At 40.6% G+C, this 25,220-nt stretch overlaps 1 protein-coding gene across 1 annotated transcript; it reads left to right on the top strand.

The window, feature by feature from the left end:
* Positions 1-1,525: 1,525 nt before the first annotated feature.
* CRLF2 (cytokine receptor like factor 2) lies at positions 1,526-25,220 on the top strand. The gene is made up of 8 exons (XM_038375766.2): positions 1,526-1,891; positions 8,444-8,555; positions 9,504-9,679; positions 10,988-11,127; positions 12,187-12,349; positions 18,160-18,274; positions 22,128-22,212; positions 23,495-25,220. Exons 1-8 carry the CDS (start codon positions 1,816-1,818, stop codon positions 23,750-23,752), a joined length of 1,125 nt encoding a protein of 374 aa, XP_038231694.1. The 5' UTR covers positions 1,526-1,815; the 3' UTR covers positions 23,753-25,220.

Here is a 25,220-nt window from a genome sequence, read left to right as displayed (position 1 = left end):
GTCATTGTGTCTATGCTGCCTAGAGCTCCCACTCTGCCTACAAAGAGGGGTTGTGCCCTATAGGCACACTAGAGCCTTCAGGCCATGTCATTCACAGAATAGTACAAACTGAAGGCCAGACTAGTGCAAATTGGCTCCATTGAGCTAAACTGATTTACAGCAGCTGAGCATCAGACCTTACTATTCTCTACTAATGTGTCTTCCTCTACTTTGTACAGCACAGAGCACACTGAGAGTGCTGGGTTGGTAATAAAAATATAGTGACCTGCCCTGCAGGCAGGAATGAACAGTGTGAACTTTCCATTTGCATTTCCATCGGCTGTTCCATGGAATGCACTGCAAAAAAAAAAAAAAACGAAGAAGAAGAAGAAGAAGAAGTTGAAGTTATACACAGGCTATTGTTTATTTAGGTCTCTAGAAGAAGGAACAAGTAAATTGTCTGAGGCAATATACTTTGCTGAGATATCTGATGATCAAAGGCCCTTTTCAAATTGAAGATGAGGTAGGGGAATAAAAAGGAGAGGAAGGAAGCTGATGAGAGCAGCTGCAGATGCTGCAGGAGGAGGTAGGTGAAAGCAACTAATCCTGGGTGGAGGATACAATTGCTGGCACAGGGCCAGGAGTTCTTATTGGACTGGAGCCAAAGCTCATTGAACTCAAAGGGAATCTTTCCACTGATTTAATGAATCCTGGGTCAGGTCCTAGGAGAGAAGGCACTGTCCTTACTCTCTGGGTGATTCTTTAACAGCTGTCACCTGGCAGCTTACAGCCTTGCTCAGTTCAGGCTCCTTCAGCATCCATGCCTATAAATGATTAACTTGCTCTTGGTCTTTGCTCTCTTTGGGCCTGAGGGAGGCTGTGCTGCAGCCAGGTTAGTTTGGACCCTCCTCTCCATAGTGACATAGGATAGGCATTTGGGATATCAGGCTGGAGAGGAGGGTCCAAACTAACCAGACAGCAAGTGTGAAAAAGGGTGACTAGACAGCAAGTGTGAAAAATCGGGACTGGGTGGGGAGTAATAGGAGCCTATATAAAAAAAAGCCCCCAAAATCACGACTGTCCCTATAAAATCGGGACATCTGGTCACCCTAGTCCAAACTAACTGGGCTGTGGCACAGTCTCAGGGGCAAATGGAGCAAAGACCAAGAGAGTGAGAGTGAGTTAATCATTTATACATCCCCAAACAAAGCCCTTAAACCTGAGCTACTCCTTGGTTCATGGGTGGCTGCACGGCAGAACAGATCTCAGGGCTCACGGCATCTTAGTTCATGTACTGAAGATCATTTATCTGTGAAAAATATATAAAAACAGGTAATTACCAAGCTACCTGAAATGGTGGTTAACTCTTTCCTTGATGACTCTTGGATCTTGCTCTCCCCCTGCTTGTGGTGCTGCAGTCAGTAATAGAGCCAATTAATGGAGTGTGTCATCATGCTACACTGGGTCCTGGAGTGCCTTCAGTGCTAAAAATCCCCTTCCCCCAAAGCAGACCAGAGGCTAATAGGCATGATTAAGCCTTATACTAGAAATTATTATTCTTCAATTACTATTATTCTTCTGCCTAACAGTGGTATCACATAATGTGAATAACATAGGCAGACATATGAAGTGCAGCTGTTCTGTAGTAATATATATTTCATTCATACATTTGTATATACATGAAAATGAACTTTTTGTTTCCTGTTGTAATTTCCTCTAGTTCCTTCCAGTCTCTGATATTAAGCGGTGAACTCTGGAGGTTAAGATTACTCATGAACAAATGCTATCAAGGCTTCCCGTGGTAATCTGATCATAGACTAATGAATATTTGCAAGTATGGGGTTAGTCCTTCAAGCCCATGCAGCAATCTTTATCTTGGGCAACCTGGTGGCTTCTCAACCACTTGCACAAAGTAAGTTGAACTTCCAGATATTAATTTTAAAACCTGATGTGCAGATTCACATTATTTCTGTGGATGCTTTATTTGCTTCATGTTTTATCAAGTATAATACCTTCTAAAAAAATATGGCCCGTTTCATCACTGGTGTAACATCACAATGACTTCAGTGGAGCTACACCAGGCATGAATTTGACCCCTGTTTCTTTACAAATCTATAGGGATATAACAGAAATATTTAAAATGGTTTCTTCCAGTTAACATTCAGGGAAGACCTAAAGTTTTGTTTGAAGATAAGGGGAGTGCCTCTCAAAACTCTGAGGAGTGGTACATACTGCCAAAGTTATGAATTATGCTAGCGGGGATCATGTGCAAAAAATAGAAGTGCAATCTTCTGACCAGACATTCATATTAAAAACCAGAGATTAAAGTAAGACTTAAACAATTAATATTCTCTCCTATTAAGTAGTATGTGGGAAAATGTGCATTGACCTGAGGATACTGAAATATCCATTGACCTGAGGATACTGAAAAAGTATATACTTAATTATACATTTCCCAGAGGGGAAAACCTCACTTATTATTAATCCACAGTAACAGCTTGGATATTTGGTAACCTGGACATTAGAATATCTGTCTTTAGTTATATTGCACAGTATCATTATTACTCGTGCTAAGAAATAAACAAATTGACTCAAAAATCCATAAAAAAAACCCACCCATCACACACGGGTGACAATTTAACCTTCATTCTTGTTAACACTAAGTTACTGTTTTTCATTTCTGAATTTCATGAAAAAAAATCATGGTTTAAGATTCTTCCAACAGTTTATCATTTTCTTTAGAAATCTGTACTATATTATATTTTATGTCTGAAACATACTACTTATGGCAACTCAGTAACACAAGGACCAATGTTCCAGTGCTAATTACCTGGTATAGTTATTTACAAAGTGAGTGTAACACTCTACTATTCACATATGTTAGATCCAATTTGTACAAGCATAAATGACCTCATAAGATGGAAGGCTGTGGAGAATCAGCCTAGTAGTGCCTAGCTACTGCAATGTCTGCTGATCCTACCAATTTTGTGCCACTTCCGCCTGCTATGAAGCCCAATAGATGTAATAAGGAATACATCTCTCCCAGGCATATGCACTCTCTTTCTCTCTCTCTCTCATTTTTAAGACAGGAATTCATTTACTTTTTATTCTGAGTCATTGGAGCTCATTTCATGCTCTTCAGTGCTTATCCTGAGTAGCACTATTTCCTACATGCGGTTCTACTGACTTAGATGAGATTGCTGTCATGGATAAATAATATTCAGTGCAAGTAGCTGCTGCAGGATCAGTGCAGGGTATCAGTCTCAGTTTGATTCAATACAGCAGGCTAGGAGCTACTGCATGTGGAAGTACTATGTGTGGTTGCCTATTAGGTTTTAATCAGTTTGGGGAAATCAGAAGTGGTTTTTCTTTTTTGTTCTGTTTTGTTGTTTTGGTGAGATTGCAATGGTTCCAGAACATTTGTGTTCCACTCTGTTATCTTTGTAGATATGTGTTTTTTGTCTGTTCCATTACATTTAGGTTTATTATAGTGTTCCTTTTGGTTCAATGATAAAGAAAAACATAACTTGTGGTTCGCAGTTTTGCTGCTTATCTAATTGCTCCGGGATCTGCTTGCATAAATTACTGAGGATGGTGGGCTCAACTAATAGTTACATTTTCTGCTTATTTTTCCTACCAGACAACTTACTGCACATTCAGAGATCACATATTTCATGTATTTATGCTTCTACACACTTTCAGTGCATTCAGTAATCAACTGTGCCGATAAGACCCTGCTATTGAGGGCCATGTGGTTCACCATCAATCCTGTTGGAGTTCCAGCAAGAATTTTCCCTCAGAGAACAAAAGTAGAGTTTTCCCTGGAGCTGGGAGAGTCTGACCTTGCTGTGGCCCTTCCAGCAGTGCAGCAGGTTCCTTACTGAGTTCTTGGCCAGGTCCACTGGCTGACACAGGAGGGCATGGGTCCAGAACAGCTCTTCAGGGCAGGCACTGTCTCTTTGCTGTATGGTTGTACAGAGCCTAGCACAATGAGGCCTTGGCTTCCAGCCATGTTACAGTAATAGCATGGCTGGAAGCTAGGCTCTGTACAGCTGTGGGGTGTTATGTGACCTCCCTGCCCTTGTGCAACTGTGAGGCAGGGGAAAAATAGGGGGCTACAATTATTATGAAATGAGACACCAGTTGGCTTGTAAAGATCCTGACTGTGTGGATAGTTCAATGCTTGAGACCATCCCACTTACCCTCTTGGAACCATAAAGCCTATGAAAGGGAGAGAAAATATCCTTTGTTCTATTGCTCTACCATGTTCCCGCCCCGCTTCCCCCAAGTTAAAACTCTCTGACTTGACTCCCATGAAAGCCACTTTCCACTGACAGAAGATGGTTCTCTTTCCAAAAATGCAGTGTCTGCCCATAGAGGACAATAAGCATCCCTGCAGCAAAAGGGCAGGAAGTGTTGGGCATAAGTGGGGATGGTTAACATTTGAATAAGCTGTGGAAAAGAATCCAAACTACTGATGCTGGTCTGAGTCAACCTTTTAAAAATATTATATAATATAATATATTTTTTTAATTTATATTATTATTTGTAAAGATGCACACAGTACTGTCCCAATACTTAAGGAGAGAGCATGGGTCCAGATCCTCAAAGGTATTTTACTCCCATTAATTTCAGAGGGAGTCTGAGGATCTGGTCCCTGGTCCCTACTCTGGAACACATACAGTATTGGAGAGGGCTGTGAAATGTATATGAAATACTTAAGCAAACCAAAAAAATGCAGAGTCTGAAGTTCATTTCCTCAACAGCAATGCATACTTTAATAATCAAATGATTTAAAAATGTATTTAAAATTATATAACTCCTCTGTAATTAAATACATTATTTTAAAATCTTTAACAGGTTATGTCATCACTTACCTTTTATGAAGTTCTTAGAAACTAGAGTACATCAGATGGTTTCTGTCTCACCAGATGTTTTATTATAACCCCCCACTCTCTTTCTATTAATTACTCACTGTTTATTATTAATGTATTTACAAGGTGTACACATCAATGACCATGTTTGCTAGATGTCAAATACAGATGTGAAAATCCCAGAGTTCCTATCCATAATATGCAGCTGGCCTATAGCTATGTGCAGAATAAGACCGTGATTCTGCAAAGATTCCTGCATGTGGTTAGCTTTACCCAGGGCACATAGTCCCACTAAAGCCAAGAGGACTAAATGTAAAGTTAAGCATATGGGTAAGTCTTTACAGGCTCGGAATCAAAATGACAGTCTTTAAGGCCAAACAAAAAGCATATAAAGCCAAAACATAAGGTCTTTATCCAGGGTTAGACTGAGCCTTTAAGGGACAGCCTATACTAAAGGATAGTATGGAACTATCCTCCCACAGGAGAAGGACCAGGAGGCATTTTTTGTGGGATGCAACTTACTCCATCCTTTGTGACCAGTCATCTCTATTGGCTTTTTCATGGAGGATGAGATCTCCCAGCCTCACCTCCTCCCCATCCCTTTCCATCGACTCCAGGATGTCAGAAGGAAGTGATCACAGAGCCTGGGATTCTGCTTTGTGCTCATGAGGGGTGTGTAAAAGTGGGTAAATTGATTGTTCTCTCCAAATAGGCAGAATCTAACCCTCAGTTTCCCTTGCAGCCTTTTGAAAGGGAATCCAGAGGAGCCAGGGTGATTTCCCTGATTTGCCCACTCAGAGTCTTCAGATCTTGAACAGTACAGAGTCTCTGATGAGGGGCCTCTATGGGGTGGGGGAGTTCATGGGGGAATTTCCATTTAGGCGCCTGTTTGCTCATGGAAAGGAAAGGCAGGATCGCAATCAAAGACTTCAGGATTTGGCCTTAAGGAAGGATTGATTCAGGGTATTGATAATGGGATTACAGAACTTTTCACCTCTTAGTATGGAGAGGAGGTCAGCAGTGATCAAATGCCCTGAGCATATGATGACTGGGAGGTGTTCTAAATAAAATACGTTGCATTTTCTGATCCCATTCTCAGGGCACATGTGTCCAGATCACAAAAAAAAAAAAAACCCAACATCACAATTAGTCCTAGAGTTGGCATCCTTTTTGGTAATCTCACCATTGAGATCAAGGATTAAATGCCAGTCTGGTATCTTTCACAGGGATTAGTTATTCCTCGTTAAAAGAAATACATTATAAACTTGTTCAAAAGGACAGGAATTGTGGCTTATTTTTTATGAGTATGTTGAGGTCCTTGAGATAAGCAATAAAATGACAAGGGAATGTCCAGATATGTACTGATAGTCACCACAAATTTGAAGGGGAATTAACACAAAAATGTTCACATCTGGCCACCACAATATTTCTCAGGTGTACATAAAGAAATTCAGACCAGTACTTCCCCTAAAAAAAAGTACAGTGCTAGGTCTGACAGTTCAATAAGGCAATAGCTGGCTGAAAGACATTAAAGAAGTAATTCCCTTTGAGAAGGGCACATATCCAGCAGACAGCATATGGGCTTCAAAGTACTCCAGAGTCATTTTGGGTTCTACATACAAATACTCCATATGGATAGGAACACCTCTTTACTGCCTGCCATTATGTTTACCTATAACTCAGTGCATTCTGACATTGAAAAATTAAATGAGCATTGAATTTGACTTAGCCTTGAAAGTATGTGATTAAACAAGCATGCAATGGAAACATTCACTATTTGTTTTTTATGATTCTAACACATGAAAGTTAACGATTCCTACTTGGTTTATATAACGAAAAATTGTCCATAATAATAGTCATCAAAATATTTATTTGCCTACCTCTACAGGCTGTTGTGAAGACTAGTGAGTTAATGTGTGTAAAGGGACTTCAAGATATGTAGTGTTCTGTATACACACTATTTCAATTTTTTAAAATTTAATAATATGGGATCTTTATTTAAAAGAAGAGATGTGATGGAAAAATAAGAAAAAGCACACTATAAATTTGTTTAATTATTCACAGATATAATTTATGCCCACTTTAAGGCCCTTTGACACTGCCAGAGATGTGTTAAGTGGCCTTTGTGTCAATAAGAATCAGGTCCAATCACCTGTATCCTGCAAGTGCAGAATTGTTCCCTATAGTAATTTTTCCTGTATTATGTGATAAATATTTTAAAATGACTCCGAACTGGAACCTACAGTTTATAAACCTCATTTTTAGGAGTTTTGTTTCTGATATTCAGCATAAATTTTCTTACTCCTGATTTCATTCCACTACCTATAGTTATGCTTCTTGTAACCCAGAAGAATTCCTTTGGTTCCTTGATATATGCACCCTTCAGATATTTGTAGCTGTTTATCTTGTCTAAAGATAAATCAAACTCTGAGGAATATACTTGATGTACCACTGTGGTATTCTAATCAAGCCTGAATAACTGGAAGCAACATTGGCTTTGATCAGATGCCTAGAATCTGAGCAAGAGGGAAATCTGGTAGTGGAGAGCAGGAGGATGGGAGAAGAAAGAGGATATGAGGATAGTAAGATGCTCTGAGGTGACCGTGCCATAAGGAGGTAGGGAGAAGTGGCCAGGTCCATTGGGAGAAACCATAAAATTCCTTCTTATCCACTGATCCAAATCTGGGACACTAGCCAAACCAATTCTGAAGGAGAGGGATAAAAAATGGCTAAATCAGTGATGCTGCATATACTATGTGGAGGCATTGCCTCTTTCTAATGATTCCATTTCAAGCAGGTATCTGAAATATTATTTGGCTGAAGCCAAATATCAGAAAGTTGGCTAAATTTCCTCTGAAGAGCCATTCAAAGCTGAACTTCAGTATAGCCCCACAAGTTACCCAAATTCAGATCTGATACTTCTCTCAGACAGCTACCAATCTGCAGTAAATGTATTGAAGAACTGAAGTTACACCTATTCAAAACTGGTGTGAGAGAAGAAATCAGGACCATAGTTCTTCTTTCCCAAATACTTAATCATTTTTATTGCTACTTTCTGCATTCCTCCTAGTCTGCTGACATCTTCCTGGCATTGAGCTGCACAGAACAAAATGAAATATTCCAGGGCAGTTATACTGAAGTTGTATAATGAGAGACTGGTCTACACTGGGGGTTAGATCAGCTTAACTACATCGTTCAGAGGTGTGAATTTTTCACAACTCCCGAGCAATGCAGCTGGGCCGATCTAATTTTTTAGTGTAGACCAGGCCTAATAGTCCCTAGGTGTAGTTCATTCACTATTGTTCTCCAGGTTTCTCCTTCCAAATGTTTCAGATTATATTTGTGCAGTGGCCTTGTTTTGTACTTTTCCAGTCTCAATGCCCTTATTATTTTCCACCCATATTTCTAACCTCTCTAGGTCCTTTAGTCTTATTTCCCTGCCTTGCAACTCTTCACATCACCTCTCATTTTTTCTGTCATCTGTGACCGTGGAGTAATTAAATCGGAACTATTGGTCTCTGAACAAATGTGTGGTCATGTCCTTGATTTCTGGGGTTGAAACTGTTTTGTTTGTCATTGCAATGAGACAGGTTTGAAAGAAACTATCAAAATCACAGCAGTCAATTTCAATGGTGAACAGATGCAGATCACATGGGCAGCTAAAGACTATTTCCCTGACAGGAATGTGACTTTTTTTTACAGGTAAGTACTGGCAATGGCTATCCTCTTCCCCTTGGCTAATGTCTTTGGTTAGTGATTCTGAAAGTATGTCTACACTGCCATTAAATACCCACGGCCTGTGTCAGCTAACTTGGGCTCATGGGGGTCTGGCAGCTGGTTTACACCACAATTTTACAATCCTGCAGCCCAAGCCCTGAGAGCCTGAGTCACTGACATGGGCCACCTGCGAGTGTTTTAATTGCAATGCAGACCTACCCTTAGCCATCTCACTCAGTCCAAGTTGTGTTTGAGCTACACCCGCAAATGAAAGAGAATCTTATATTTGATCCAGATCAACCTGCAGACTTGTTTATGTTTGCTCCACACCACAACCCTATTTTCCAAACTAATCATCAGATCTGCTGAATACTTAAGCTGCATGCAAGTGGTTACACCCACAGTTTTGTCCATTTTTCTGATGCCCACCAGTGTGTCAGAACAGTTGGAGCCATTTTTCACACACACGCACAGCTTTAGCTGCTGTTATAATTAAGAGCTGTGCAGCAATCAGTTGATGCTGCAAATGGAAATGAAACATTTATAGCAGCTTTGGGTCAACGACAAGTCAACCAGTAGGAGGTTTACTCAATTGTTAGTGGGTATATGAGACAGCATTTCCAGTAGTATGGTGTAGAAATAGGACATGTCATCAAATGACAAATGTCTAACACAGCTGTTAAAGCAAACCCTTTCCTTCTTAGAAAAGACAATATTAAAGAAACCTCAGAATCTCAAATTGTAATGAACAGAAATCTGGAAAGGCAATGGCAATTAGGTACCAAACTCCCCTTCTCCACTTTGAAAATCCCATCTATAAATCTCCCATTGGCGAAGTATTTTAATAAGCTAAAGTGACAAAAAGCAACTAACTCATTTCAATAGATAACATAATAACTGTGTTAACTAATTTTATTTTGTTTTTACTTGTAGATTTGGCACAGCTCTTCAAAACAGATCTTGGAAGCAATGCCCCCACTATATACTTGACCAAGGTTACAATTCTGGCTGTTTCTTTAAGACAGAGGGACTCACTCTTAACATCTCTTTTAAGGATAAGAATGGAAGTGAAGAGCTTTTCAATCATCAGCTAAAATCTGATTCCTTTAGTAAGTGAGTGAGCAATGACATTACCAAATTTCTTGGTAATGCTAATGCCTTCTGTGATCTTCTTTTGTATTGAGTCTGAGATGAAGAGAGAGAACTAGTTCAGAGTATAAAATATTATCAAGGAAGATGGCGAATTAGTCAAGTGTATAAAATATTATCAGGATGGACAGAATATTGTTCTCTGTTTGGGTATACTGAGGCTGCTTCTTCAACACTTACTTCAGTGGTCACGTTGTCTTCACTGGGGCTACTTGTTTTGAATAAAGCCCCCCAAATTCACATCAAAATCTGGATTTTGAACACTTAAAATGTAGGTATGTTTGGATTTTGAAATATTTAGTATAGTTGACTATGTAGAACATGTAAACATACATGTAGCAACAACTGGAAGCCATGCTTCCATTTTCATAGTGGAGGGGTAAATAGATGATATCACAATGCCAAAATGACATCAGGTTACAGTGAGAAAGCACTGGAAGAGTAAGAAAGAGGCATTTCCATTTCTCTTATACTTTTATTGGTTTTATGTATGTAGATGTGCCTTATGGGTTCAACATATAATGACTATTAGTGCAAAGAAATCTACAGAATAGTAGGAACTAATACTAAATAAAATAAAATAAACCAGCTATAGAGCACCATTGAGCATGTCTTCTAAAGTTAGGAGAGCTTCCCAGGAGGAAGGGTAGTCTTATGGCTAAGACACTAGAGTGGAGTTCAGGAACTCAGGTTTAATTCTCAGCTTTGTCACAAATGTGCTGTGAGACATTGGGCAAGTCACTTTGGATCTCTGTGCCTCAGTTTTCCATCCCTAAAACAGAGATAATAGTGCTTCAGATCTCACAGGGAGGGTTGCGAAAATTCATTAATATTTACCAGGTGCTCAGATACTACAAGAATGGGAGTGAAGAAGTTAGATTTCTTTGCAGGTGGTGTGGATCAAAAGAGAGGGTGCACTAATGTACTTTAGGAAGGGGTGTTATGCTCCAACTCCCATTAAGGTGCAACTTCTGCTGCTAAGAGGTAAACAACCAAATGGTTCAAAATATTGTGCCCATAACAGCTGACCATCTGTAATCAATGTGTCAATTTAGAACAGCACAAATGCATGATGCCATGGGTCTGAATTACATTTTGATGTACAGAAAACAGGCCACCTGGAGAACTGAACATTCCAGGAGAACTGAACTTCATGACAGTCTAAAGAATTCCAGGAAGGCTTGGGGTTGGGGGCGATGGTTTGAAGTGAGGTGTAGTGATTCTTTTTAAGAGTGTATTGTGTAATTTATATCAATTTTTTTCCTCAGTAAAACCCAATCCGCCTGAAAATGTAACCGTCCATTGGAAAAGAGATACAGTTACTATAGAATGTAATAAACCAAAGACAACAGCAAGGTGCTTGAAGCTTGAACTTCAGTATAAAAGCAAGTATGACAAAGAATGGCAGGTGGGTAGAGTTTGGGATTCTCACTTAGCAAAGGAAAGAGATGGGAGTGGCACCTCCACAGAACAGAAAGCATAGGTTTTCCCAGCAGGACTATCCCATCCCATCCCATTAACATACACTTGATGGGCTGGCAGCAGAATAAGGACTAGTCTTCACTGCAAAAAAGGTGCATTTTTTCCTTTGGGGTAACTAATACACATGTGCTACCCTGAGGTAAATACATGCTGAAGGCCAGACACTTTAATTTAAAGAAAGGTAAAGTTGTCAAGCAAAACTGTCCTATACCTGCTCCAGGGATTAGCCTTGAGGAGTTTACTTCATGGTAAACTAAGTGGCTGGTCTTCAGTGTATTTTTACCTCAAGACAGTGTTAGTTATCCCCAGTGTCAGAAGTGTTAGTTATCCACAGTAAAAAACACATCTTGTTTAGCAGTGAAGGCAAGTCCTAACATTTGGTAGACTCCTGGATATCTAATGTGTGCTGAATGTCAGCATTCCAGTAAATGGCCACATTTCAAGGGAGTTACACTTCACCTCATACACACATGGCAAGAAGACATAGGGGAAAGGACATATATAAAGAATGGGAGCAGGGAGGGGAGTCATAAATGGGAAATGACGATGAAAAATGGGAGAAAGAAGAAAAACAACAGAGAACAGGACATGCGGAAGAGACAATGTTCCAGGCATCTTATTTATCTAGAACATAAATACCAGCTTTACATTTCATTTCATGGAATTAATTCTTCCTAGGCTCATAACTAGCGGGTATGCTTTGTGGACCAAAGCTAATTCTGTTTGTTTCACTGCAAATAACTATTGATACATAAATGTAACAAAGAACTTATATGTTAACTTAACTGTAACATTGTTTAAGGCTAGAAATCAGTCTGAACCAGGAAAATCCATCCAAGATCCAGATCCTCTAAAATTTTTGGGGATGTTCTACTTGTGCCAGCCCATCTCCTATGTTTGTTATTACAATGATATAGTATAATACTGTGAGAAGAAAAATATATGTTGGAAATAACAATTAATGATCAAATATCTTCCTGTCCAGTCTAGAAAATCTGCATGTTGCAAAGTTGAAGAGCAAGGATTTGATCCGGAAAAGTGCTATTCCTTCCGGGTCAGATTGGAAAGACTCGTTCCTTTTTGCAATAGAATTCCTTATGCCAGTGAATGGGCAGAGGCAACAGTTTGGAGAAATGGCAGCTTACTAGGTAAATGCTAAACTACATTCATATTCTTAGCTGGGAATATAATCAGAGGAGGGGAGGCTGGGAGAGGGGATGTCAGATGGTGCATCAGGTTAATTCAAAGTAAAGATCTAGTCAACAATGGAACAACCGAGTCTAAAGCCGCACTGAGTATTCTGGCCTTTGCCCTGAAGTGCATCATTGATTTAAGACATTAACATGGAAGTGGAGAATTTCCCTTGTATCTGTTAAATACTTGGGAAGTGACATAGACAGTTGCTGCCATGTTTCAAGCTCTTCAGTGACTTATGAGGGGAGGTCATGACATCAAGCTTGCTATGAAGTTGTGGATCTACACAACCATGGTTATACCGACTCTATTGTATGGCAGGGGAACTTGATCACTGTTCCATATCAAGTGGCAGGACAAGATCAGAAATGAGGATATTTGAAACTGAAACCAACAGCCACCTCCATCAATGTTGGTTTGGTTTCAGTGACTTTCTTGGTACAGAGATATTAATAGGATGGAATACCAATGAATTACGAAGCATGTTTATCTAGGAATGCTGCTACACAGCTGACAATCATCTAGTCACCAAAAGCTTTGGTGGCGCAATAAATTTGCCAGCAATAGACAAACTGAATATCTAGGCAGACGACCTAAAGGACTAGGTAGGGATTTATGTGAGTGGTGCTCAATCTGCAAGGAGAAAAAGTCCCTTTGCAATTTGCCATCATGATGATGTATGGATCAGGTTAATTCATAGCCCTTTCAAAAATAATTTGATTCATGAGTGCATATTGGGTTGGTGGCCTGATCCTTCAGTTCAGATCTATGTTGCTGTAGATGTCCCAAGCACCTACTGATTTGGCCATTAACAAATAGGCTTTGTATTACACTAGCACCTACATACTCTAAATGAAATTAATTTCCAGTTGTGCTAAGCCCTGTACAATTTTCCTCTAAAGTGGAAAATTTGTCATTACACTATTTCAGAATTACAGTGACATTGATAATTATACACAAAGTTGATTCATGGATTGTTCAAATGTTGTGTGCAATTTTTCAATGACAGAGATAAATAAGGAAAAGATACTGTCTCTACCATTGAGATCTTATACACATGGTTTAATGTTGTTAGTTCTAGATAATACTTTTTCCTTTCTCCCACAGTTTTGTTTACCTTGTCTGGTTAGTCTGTAAAATATATATGCTGCTGAGATCCCTGTTTGATAGAACTCTTCAGGGTTCATCAATATTATTTATTTATTTATTTAGATTTAAAAATGCAAAATGCCCATCCACAGCTCTGGGAAAGCTCTAGTTCATACATCCAATAATCACTATAATTATGAGACTAGTACAAAGAATATAGTGCAATATAGTAATGGAATAAAATAGAATACTACAATAACGTCCAATAAAAATAAAATTGAAATACCCACAGCCAATTAAGATGAAAAGCCTTAAACCATCAGCCAACCATTGCCTAAATCAGTGGTTCTTAACTTTTACCCCTTTGGTTCTCAAAATATGTTCTCGCACCCCTTATCAAAAAATCAAAATATATTCTCGCATCCCTTATCAAAAATCATTGAAGTAGATCAGTTCTTTAAACCTAGATATATTTTTTGTTTGTATATTACAGTAATCATTAAAAAATGTATAATGTTAATAAATACATAGGTTTGATGAAAAAAAGTAATTGTACTTACGTGCCTGTGCTTAGTTTGTGTTTTCAATGATTTACCTTCTAAAAAAAATCTGGCATGTCTCGCACCCCCCCAGAAAGTGCATCTCACACACCCCTGGTTAAGAACCACTGGCCTAAATCCTCAGAAAACAGAAGGGCTTTTCAGCATGTCTGTATGGTTAACAGATCCAGGTTCTGGCAGGCCAAAAGTGGAAGTATAATCCAGAGTTGTGTGGCCTTCATAGAAAATGCCACACCAGCAATCCAATGAGGTTTAAAATGAGAGAACTCTACCAGTGTAGGCTGAGAGAAGATGTCTCCCAAGTAGCCAGCTCACTTTTAAGGATTTGTAAGTTAAAATCAATGCTTTATATTCCACCTACAAAGTAACAGGCAGACAGTGGAGCTCACTGATCACTGGTGTTACAGCTGCTGCACCAGCTTCAGTATTTGGTGGTCTCAAGATGCAGCCCCCTCTAGAGTGCAGTCCAGAACTTCAAGTGTCTGGCTAGGTCTGCCTCTGACCTTTTCTTTTGCACATTCCTCACCAAGCATTCCTCACCACAATGAAAAAACCAGACCTCTTGCCAGCAGCTGTTACATGAACATCAAGTAGAAGCTTTGGATCTAACAAGACCCCTGGTGCCATCCTGTGCCTCGTTCTTCTAAGTACAGTCTGAAAGACAGATCACATTAAGTTAGAGGACACTTTTCACAAGCTTTAGTAGGTCTGGATTATTCCTTATCGCTTTGCTGGAAAGCAATACTCCCAATGAGTGCCATGAACCAATAGAGAGAAAGTTGTTGTAGTTACATGAACATAGGCATTCACTCATTCCACACACCTTCAAATCAGATCTCCACAAGGTGCCATCCACTAGGCTTTATAGGAACTGTGAAAGACTCAGATTTCTAACTCCCCGAAAAGATCTCTCTACTTTGACACATGGGGACAGTAACTTCCTGGGGAAAATCTGTCTACACGAAACACTAGGGTGGGAATCCTGGCCTCATTCAGGTCAATGGCAAAACTCTGATTGTTTTCAGTGAGGCCAGGATTTCACTCTGGGACCATACCAAAGTTTTCAGTGCCTGCATACTAAATAACATCTGAAAGACAAGCCAAGAAGAGTCTCTTAAAATTCCACAATGTCTGAATCCAAGTACTGTCTAGAGAGATCATCACTTCTCCTTCTGGCTTTTTGTGAATATGGACCAGATGGGCAGGTGGAAAACTCTGTCGTTGGGTAGGGTATAAAACTAGAACTTTACCATAATGCAGTTATTCCAATATATTAAATAATATTTAAATTATTTCAATATATATTAATTATGTTACCTTTTGGAAGAGCAGAAGCTCATGGACTAGATTCACAAAAGTACTTATGCGCAGACGTCTTGGGTTTAGGATCCTGAGTCTTAGTTTTAGGCTTCACTGTAATTCGCAAAACTCCCACTGAACCCTCTAGGCACCTCAACTCACTTGGCACCTCAGTTTCTGCAGTAAGACTTTCCTTCAGAGCCTATGTTTCTGCCTCTGGGCTTGAGCACAGCTGCCTCACTTAAGGAGTCTGGACATCTATCTTTTCCAAAGCCCAAGAGCATGTGCAGGGCCTGAGTTGGTAGGCATGCTCAAAGGCCACCTACTGGCTTAGGTCGCTCAAAGAAGTTCACACACAACAGCCATGGGAGGACCTCTCTCATAACTTTTACCCAATGGTCATGTTATTCACATGGGAGACCCTGGGTTCAAGTCCCTCTTCCACCAGCTGTGGAAAAAGGATTTGAAAAGGGCTCTGATACCTCTCAGTGGAGCGCCCCAACCACTGAGCTATATGGTATTCTGATGTATGGTTCTTTCAGTCTCTCCTATTGAAGCTGTTCCACTGTGGCTAATTCCTTAAAGAGTCATTGGAGCAGGGGGATTGGAGCTTGGGTCTCTCACATTCTGGGAGTATGTGCTAACCCTCTCTGTGTGTGGCCTAAATGAAACCAGCTTCAACAGGAGAGATTAGGAGAGCCCCACATCAGAATATCCTCTCGTCCAGTTTTTAGGCACTCATCTGAGTGGTAAGACACCTTTGTTCAAGTCCCTTCTCTTCAAGAAATGGAAGGGAGACTTGAACTGGTGGTTTCCCACATCCCTAGTGAATACTCTAATCACTGGGCTAATATTTGAGGGAATAGCTCTTCTCCCCTCTGCTTTTTGCAAAAAGTTCCTTAGGCACCTGACTTCAAAGAGGACCCATAATTGAGAATCACTAGTGGAGATAAGTTCCTCCCTGCAAGCTGGATTTAGGCACTTATCTATAGGAGAGAGGCGGGGCTTACCACACACTCCTCTTGGCAGCATCTCCCTTGCTAGCTGAGGCAGCTCCCCATCTCAGATGCTGGCTTTTCTGAATCACAGTCTAATGCTTGTATTTCTCCCCATTTGTTGTGTAAGGAGCTAGGGCCCTAACTCAGGCTTTGTAGATTGAAATGTGTTCCTGTGATTTTCTAGGCACCTAAAAGTGAGGTGTTGTGACACTGAATATCACAACACCCAAGTCCCTCTGTGAATCGAGCCCTATTTGCTCAAGTTAGAGTGCTGAGGTGGCACAATAAAAGCTTTTTACTGCAAGGAAAACTGAGAATTCCAGGAGGTTTGTAAATGCATCATACTGTGTGCCAGTAGTCTTCTCCTGAACTCTCTCTGGGTTTAGGTATGAAACATTTGGAGGTTTTGTTTGTTTTGTTTTGTTTTTGAGAAATAAAAAGCAGGGATTACATGTAAAAACTAAGTAATATTTTTTGGCAATTTTGAGTAGAAACATGTAACTCTGTACCATTGTCCATAATTATTGCATTATTGTTTAATCAATACGGTTTGTTGAACATGATATGGAATACCCCAAACGATGCCTAAGACCTCCTTTTAATCACACACAAGGCTATTTCTAATGGATAATACCACAGCCTTAAATTCATAACTTTGTTAGACACTAACAATCATAGACTGAATAGAAACACTGGATTTTTGGTTAATTACAACAATCTGTAAACCACTAGCAATCCCCTACACTCCCAGCTGCTTTCTCCACCCCCTTCTTTTCCTCCCTGTGACTGGAGGGGTGTTATCAGGTCACTTCACCTTGAATGGTCCCTTGAAATGTGTTAACTACTTATAATAAACAATCTGTTCCTCCTTGTATTTAGCAGAGACACTCTGAGTAAGGCTATGTCTACAGTACAAAGTTAAGTCGACTTAAGTTACGGCAACATCCAGCCACCACCATAATTAAACTGCTGTTCCATGTCCAGACTATGCACCTTCTGTTGGCAGAGCGCATCCACACTAGCAGCTCTTGCATCAACACCTCCTGGAAGTCACCATAAACAATGTGGTGTCACTGCATCACTGACACCGCATCACTCTAACTACATTGCCCTAAGCTCTATGCTTCTTGTCAAGGTGATTTTATTATGTCAGTGTAGCAGGTGAGTTAAACTGGCGGCAGGAGCATTGCATTGTGTACACCTCCACAGTTAGGTTGATCTAAGCTGCCCTATGTCAACACAACTGTGTAGTGTAGATATGGTCTTAGTCTCACAGACCTGCAGAAGAGCTCTGTGTAAGCTGAAAAGCTTGCCTTTGGTTTTATCTACTCTACCAGTTTTGTCAGTAAAACTTTTGTTGGCACCCCTCCCTCCCCCGACATAAGTTTCATCAGTAAAAGTTCTGGTGTGGACAATGTTGCGTTGGCAGGAATCCTGCTGACATAGCTAACACCACTCCTTGGGGTGGTTTAATTATGCCAGCAGGAGAGCTCTCCCTTCGGCATAGAGTGGCTACACGGGGGACCTTACAGTAGCACAACTATAGTGGTACAGCTGTGCTGATGTAAGGTTGGTAATAGAAGTTGGTCCAATAAAAGATATTACCTCACCCACCTTCTCTGTCTAACACCACCAGAAAGCATTTAATTGCAAGAGTGAAAGAACTGTGGTTTTCTTGTGCAGACTTAGATTAGTTTGTCTTGTTTCTTCCTTAACATTGCTACTATTTTAAAGAGAACATCTGCAATAGGTACATTTATAAATTTACATTTATAGAAACATGACATTTTAAAATATTATTTTTGTGATTACTCCTAGATTCATGTGCTGATGATATAAAGCCTCTGTCAGACAATATGATCCTTTTAATTTCTGTGCTGGCAGTCCTTCTAGTAATAATCCTCCTTCTGATTTTTGTGTGCAAATGCCAAAGGTAAGTGTTATTGGTCCCTACTGATATTTGTATCATGATAATGCAACATATGTAAAAAATGTGCATATTTTGATCCTCTCCTTCTCCCACCATCCATTGTTATTTGTCCTCTGAAAGTGCAAATTCTTGAGGGCAGGGATTGTGCGTTCCTTGTGGTTGTGTCCTGTGCCTCGCACATTGTAGGTATTACTGGAAAACAAAGAATAATTAAATATATTCCCCAACCTAATAGGTTCCCACTGGTCTTTATGATGCCATGGAATCATTGACAAAACAAAGAATCTCTGGCACCTTCAGCCTAAAGTCTGCAGACTGCAGACCCAGTCATTTGCTTTTTAGTTTCCTGCTGCCATACCTGTAGAGAGCACGTCTCTGGAGTGCCTGTAATCAGAGATCCCCACCCTCACTGCCATAGAAGCAGGGAGCTTCCGCAGCTGCAGACACATACTTTCTACTAGAGGAGCTAAGAACAGAAGGTGAGAATTTCCTTCTACCTGAAGAGTGACAGTTGGAAGGGTGATGGAGCCACAGGGTGAGAAAGGCAGGGTAACAAAGAAGAAAAGATGACAAAAGTAAAGGGGAGGAGTGCAAAAGATGTTAAAGAGGAAGATAGGGGAGGTGGTGGTGGAACGGATGACCAAGAAAAGGAGGCAGGTAAAAGATGAAAAGGTGTAAAGGATGATTAAATAGGAGAACTTCAAATAGTGGTAGAGGAGCAGGGGATAGGTGAGGTGAAGTGAGTGGCAATCTCCTGATCTATTTAATGGTCTTAACAAGACTACCACAACCTCATTGATGTTGTGACGATTTTGTCAGTAGTACCTGGAAAGCACTTTGAGCCCCTTGCATGGAAATAGTATTATTGTAATAATCCTTACTTACATTACTGCTTGAATGACAAATGTGGGATCAAAGCCCCAAGACATCTGCATTTGCTTTTCTCTTTCTTTTATAAATTGTAAAGATAGTTTAAAAATAGCTTCTCCTGGCTGGGGTTTATAAAACATTGGCACTATCTTCTTTTTACCAACTCCCTCATTTGCCTTCCTGCCTCATCTGATCTATTACAAATGAAACATGTAAACCAAAACTGAAACTTTGTGGCACTGAGGTGCACATTGGAAGCAACATAATCGTAACATCTGTGAGCGTTCAAAAGAAAATCCATTTTATGAGCATTCTGTCTTGCAAACAGTCTTTTGGGCTTGCAATTTCAAGGAGAATTTAGGCTGTTTCTGTTAACTTTTTGAGCTACAGTACTAAATGTTAAAAGGGTGCAAGTTGCAAGAGTGATAGCTATTACGGAACTTGAAACGTGACCTCACATACTTAAGAAAGATGCATTGGTTGAACTAAACACATTTAGTTAAACTGGGGTGAAGCTCAGTGTGGACATTTTTATTTTGGTCTAGCTCAAATGAGTTAGAAATCAGTTTAAGCTAAACCAAAATAAGCCACCCTTAAACTGAAATAAGAGCATCCATACAAGGGTTTGCATTGGTTTAGGCAAATTATTCTAAAAACTGATTTAAGTTAAACGAGTACAACTTTCTTGTGTTGACAAAGCAGTAGAATAGGAAAGAGTGGAAGCATGGCAGGTGGGCCTGGGAAAGGGCCGCTGGGCATGAAGGCTATATGAAAAAAATGTTTGTGCTAGTGCAGGGGTTCCCAAACTTGGTTTCCAGTTTGTTCAGGGTTCGTGGCTTGTTCAGGGTAAGCCCCTGGTGGGCTGCGAGATGCTTTGTTTACCTGACCGTCCGCAGGTATGGCCACTCACAGCTCCCATTGGCCAGGAACGGCGAACCACAGCCACTGGGAGCTGCAAGTAGCCGTACCTGCAGGTAAACAAAGCATCTTGCGGCCCTCCAGGGGCTTACCCTGAACAAGCCACAAACCAAGTTTGGGAACCCCTGTCCTAGTGCAATGGGGTCCTGATCCATAACTGGGGCTCCCAGGCACTACAGTGATACAAATAACAATAATACAGCTAATGGCTATATTTTGGAAGGCTTGACTTTAAAGAGTCCCATCTGCCCATTTAATATAACACAAACCATCTCTTTCCAATTATCAATATGACCTAAAAATAAAATAGAAAGACAGTCTCTCCCAGCTGAATTTCTGCCAGCCTTCCAACAATGTGTGAATTGTCAGAAGGCTCTAGCCCTTGAAAGCTAAGGGTTAGTCTACACTAGCACTTTTGTTGGTCAGGGATATGAAAAAACATACCCCTGACTGACATAAGTTTCACTGACCGAAGCTCTCCCGCTGACTCATTGTGGGGTGGTTTAATTATGCCAACAGGAGAGCTCTCTCCCGTCAGCATAGAGCGGCTACACGGGAGACCTTACAGTCAGCAGCTGCAGCGATACAGCTGTGCTATTGTAAGGTCTGTAGTGTAGATCAGTGGTTCTCAAATCCGGTCCGCCGCTTGTTCAGGGAAAGCCCCTGGTAGGCCGAACTGGTTTGTTTACTTGCCGCGTCCTCAGGTTCGGCCAATCGTGGCTCCCACTGGCCGCGGTTCGCTGTTCCAGGCCAATGGGGGCTGCGGGAAGGGCAGCCGGCACGTCTCTGGGCCCGTGCCACTTCCCACAGCCCCCATTGGCCTGGAGCGGCGAACCGCAGCCAGTGGGAGCAGCGATCGGCTGAACCTGCTGATGCGGCAGGTAAACAAACCGATCTGGCCCACCAGGGGCTTTCCCTGAACAATTGGTGGACCAACTTTGAGAACCACTGGTGTAGTCAGCCTCAGTCTTTCGCAGAGTAACTATGAAATTCCATACAGTGGCCTTGCAGCACCTCTTGATTTGTACTTGAAACTGCTCAGATTGCCAAATGTAGAATCCCATCTGAACACTGGCTGCCAGGAAGGAGCTACCTTTATTTCCCATGCTATCGCTGGATTTGACTTCAAGATCAGACTACTTGGCACTCATTTACTTACCTGATAATGAAGTCAGCTTTAATGGATGCTGAGGAGCTGGAAGCCAACACCTTAATTCAGGCTTCCGGATATGCCGCATTGTGGAACTTCCTTTCCTTGCACTTCCCCAGACTTTTCTTCCTTTCATTTTCAAGGACCACTAGGGTAATTGTGAGGGTGCAGAGCTGACTCTTCTAGTCCTACGAGGCCTACGTAGGTCAGGACTAGAATAGTTTTCCAGAGGAAATTAAAAGACAGTTTTTCAGGGCAAAATGCTGTCTGTTCCACTTTATTTACTGCTCCTAAGTAGAGCCCAAATTAAATCTTTCAAACTAACTGTTTTTTCCTATTACTGATAAGCTGACTTTCACTCCTTTGTTTCTCTGTCAACTGCCTGCTTCAGTACTGGACACGATCAAAACACCAGTGATCTTGGCATCAGTTTCTGTTGCACTGATGAGCAAAGTCAGCACATTCAAGATGATGCCAATGTTAAGATTTATGGTTTGCATGCCTGTGCTCATCAGTTCAGATCTACAGTACACTTATTACAGCTCTACGAAAGCTGCAAACTGCCAAAACCACAGAATTAGCCTTTCTTCTCTCTGAAAAATCCCATGTTGTTGAACTACAATTACATTACTGGAGATAAGTGTTATTGGAAAGCCCACTGATGTTACAGGCCCAGAATTGCTCTTCACTCTGTTTATGCCACTCTGAATAGCAGAAAAGCAGAAACAGGCCTCAGTTCCATAGCAGGCATACAGCTACTATGACTGGCTCCTACACCACCACTCCAGAAGGGAGGCGACATGGCCGGATGTGCTGTGCTCAGGTAATTCCCAGCCAGCGGATAGTTTCCTTGGGACTGCTACCAGCTGGCAGAGTTTAGAGCAGCTGAATGTTTACTTTGTTTTGTTCTGTTTACAGATTGCAGAAGTCAGTCATGCCTGTTATACCAGACCCAAAGCATATATTTTCTGATCTCTTTAATGATCATAATGGTAACTTCCAGGTAAATATCCAAGCACTCTTGAACTTCCCTTGGTGAGGTTGCATTCATTCCAACACAACAGTCATACCTTGCACATAATTTAAAAAATGCAGCCTACCTTTGTGGTCGGGATGATTATTATTACTTATTTGAATAATCATCATAAAGAATGATTATTATTACTTATTTGCACTGAAGTAGCACATAGGGACCCCAATCACAGAAGAGGACTTAATGTGCTAAGGACTGTACAAAGACATTTCCGGCCCAGGGGAGTTTACAGTGAAAGTAGAAGAGAAGATATGTGGAAACATACAGACATACAGGGTAAGACTGAAGCAATGGTGGCCAGCATGAAAAGTAGAGATCACAGCATGCCAAATTATTGTACAATCCTCTTACCAGACCTCCTGTTACAAAAGCCTTTGTCCTTTACAAAACTAACCATGGTTTCCCAACTTGCCTGATTACCACTCTGCCCTCCAATCCTTTAGCACATAGCTTGCTGTGAAACAGCAAATCTTCACACAGCCTGACAGAGTTACAAACTTTTTGTTTGCTTCCCATTAAGTTGAAATGTTGAAATGTATGTAGTTTACATGAAGAGCATTTGTTATTTGAAGGTTCTAGAATCTGCCCTGCACCTTACCATTTAGACTATGCTATAATGGAAAGCAGCCTGGCAAAATAATTAGGAATATTCACTATCTCATGCATAATAGCTACTGGGCCACCGTTACAACAGTGATGAAAATGAAATCCAATAATAATGTTTTACTTGTGAGTCAAAAATGTACTTGCCCAAGGTAAAAATCTTGAAAAGATACAAAATAATAATAATTAATAATACAATGCAAAATAATAATAAAGGGCCTGATCCTGAAATCCTTAATCAGGCAAATTTCCCACTGAAGTCAATTTGAGTTTTGATTGAGGTAGGACTTGGCTTAAAGGATTTGCAAAACCCTGACAAATATAGGGGGAGAGGGAGGTAATGTATTCATCTAGTGTGTTTTGAATGCACCTTTCACTGTAAGTGCTATATAAAATTAAATCCAACATTGAAGGTGTCCTTAGTGGTAATTTTCTTGAAGTTTTCCTTGTTCTTTGTGTGCATTCATGTTTTTTGCTTTTGTCTTATTTTCTGCTTGCCTGCTATTTCCTTCTCTCCAACATGACATCCCTCAAATGTGTAGGTCCTGGGGTCATGCCATTACTGGAGCAATGGGGAAGGTCAGTGTAGCCTGTGCTTGTTTCAAATGAAAATAGGGAGTGCGCTAACACAAACATTTCATTCTCTTAGGAATGGATTGACCAAACTGACAATGCAATGGGCCACACCAAGATGGAATGTGTAGAACATGAGTGCATCATTGAGGAGAGAACTGAGCTGGAAGATGAGAAGGAAGCTAGTGAAAAGATTTGTGAATTGTCAAACATGAATGAAAGAGATTATCTGAGCTCTGCTCAGAACACTTGCCTGCAACCACCAGCCAGTGATACAGTTTCTTTTGGGAGTTTTAAGTTCTGTATGAATGAAGACATGTATGTCATCTTATGAAACTATATAATGCAGTAGGAACATATGGTGTTGGGAAAAGATACACAGGATCCTGATGAGTTTAAAGAAGCATCTGAGTAGAGTAAAAAGTTAGAATCAGGCTTGCCTGGCATAACATACAAAACTATCCAATCTGGATCTGGATTGCAACTTTCCCAGAATTCAGGGACAACCTATGCAAGCCTATTAGAGAAACAAGAAGGCATGGCAATTCAGGTGTATTAGTTTTTGGGGCTCTAGTTTGGGCCCATCTCTATGGCTAAACTGAGCCCCATCCTGCATGGTGAGCATTCAAGGAACTCTTCTCACTCACTGCACACCTTTTAAGAGCTGGGCACAAACTCTGTCCTTGTTCTGAGGGAGTGCACCCACTATGTGCAGTTAATGAAAACAATAGCACTAGCCATATCCGAGTGGGTGAAAATGTAAGAGTTAGGGCAGCACCATCGACCTGCCTTCTCCTTCTCATCTGGTAGCAGAACATGGTGGAGTACATGCGACACCTTTCCAAAGGGGATGGCAGGAGCTTTGCACTCTTTGCTCTCCAGGAGTCATGCTTTCTGCCTCAAGCACAATGCTTCCAGCAGCTCTCATGGGTGAGGTGAACATTTGCACCGCACCTAATGGAACTAGGATCTGAAAAAAACCCAACCAGAATCTGCCCCCAGGAATATGATAGTGAGGATGTACAGTCACACTGAGTCCTGATCCTGCAATGAGCTCTTTTTGGGCAGCCCTTTCAAATGCACTAGGGGGTCCATGCAGGCGCAGAAGTCTCTGCATGTGGACCTTTTTGCAAGATCAGGCTTGTAGCATCTAGTCATGTACATGTCCTTAGGTTTTCTCTTCATATAGTAGACACATTCTTGTAGACAAATGGGATAATTCACCCTTAATGGTGGATTGATTTGACTCATCTTTGCTCGATATTTTAAATCTTCTAGCATGTTTAGCAACTGTAGATTTTATTAATGACTTGCTGTTCAAATATTAGCCTTTTATTGTACATGTTCCAACTTCAGCTAAACTGTGTCATATTTCTTTTCTCTAACCTCATTTTGTTAGATAGCGGACTCGGGAAAACCCACTTGATTTTTCAAAACTGTGTTTTGTATATCTTCCTACATCATTTAATGTGCATTGCTTCTTGAAAGCAAACATTGTAGTCAAACATTTAGGATGAAATTCATCCCTGGCACAAGTCTATTTAAGGCAAAGTAGTTACACAAAGGGTTAAGATGCTGGACTAGCTTCTCAGCTAGTGTAAATTGACATTACTGTATGGAAATGGAGCTGGTCAGAAAAAACACTGATTAATGTCATTTTCTGTGAGACAGTAAAGTGCCTTTGAAATAGAAATGCTTTATGAACTAATGTTGATTTTACTGAAATTTCATTGTGGAGAAAAACAAAAAACCAAAACAAATGAAAACAAAAAACAAAAGAAAGCAAAGAAAAGCAAAGAAAG

Source organism: Dermochelys coriacea, chromosome 1 (assembly GCF_009764565.3).
Source record: "Dermochelys coriacea isolate rDerCor1 chromosome 1, rDerCor1.pri.v4, whole genome shotgun sequence".
NCBI classification, from domain to species: domain Eukaryota; kingdom Metazoa; phylum Chordata; order Testudines; family Dermochelyidae; genus Dermochelys; species Dermochelys coriacea.
This window is presented reverse-complemented; position numbering and strand designations above follow the sequence as displayed.

What these genes read in the sequence shown, in the direction of transcription:
- CRLF2 (XM_038375766.2), top strand. Translation starts at nt 1,816, where the DNA reads ATGGGGTTAGTCCTTCAAGCCCATGCAGCAATCTTTATCTTGGGCAAC. An exon ending in GCTAAAATCTGATTCCTTTA is followed by an intron (nt 9,680 to 10,987) that starts GTAAGTGAGTGA and finishes TTTTTTCCTCAG; the next exon opens with TAAAACCCAATCCGCCTGAA. An exon ending in GAGAAATGGCAGCTTACTAG is followed by an intron (nt 12,350 to 18,159) that starts GTAAATGCTAAA and finishes GATTACTCCTAG; the next exon opens with ATTCATGTGCTGATGATATA.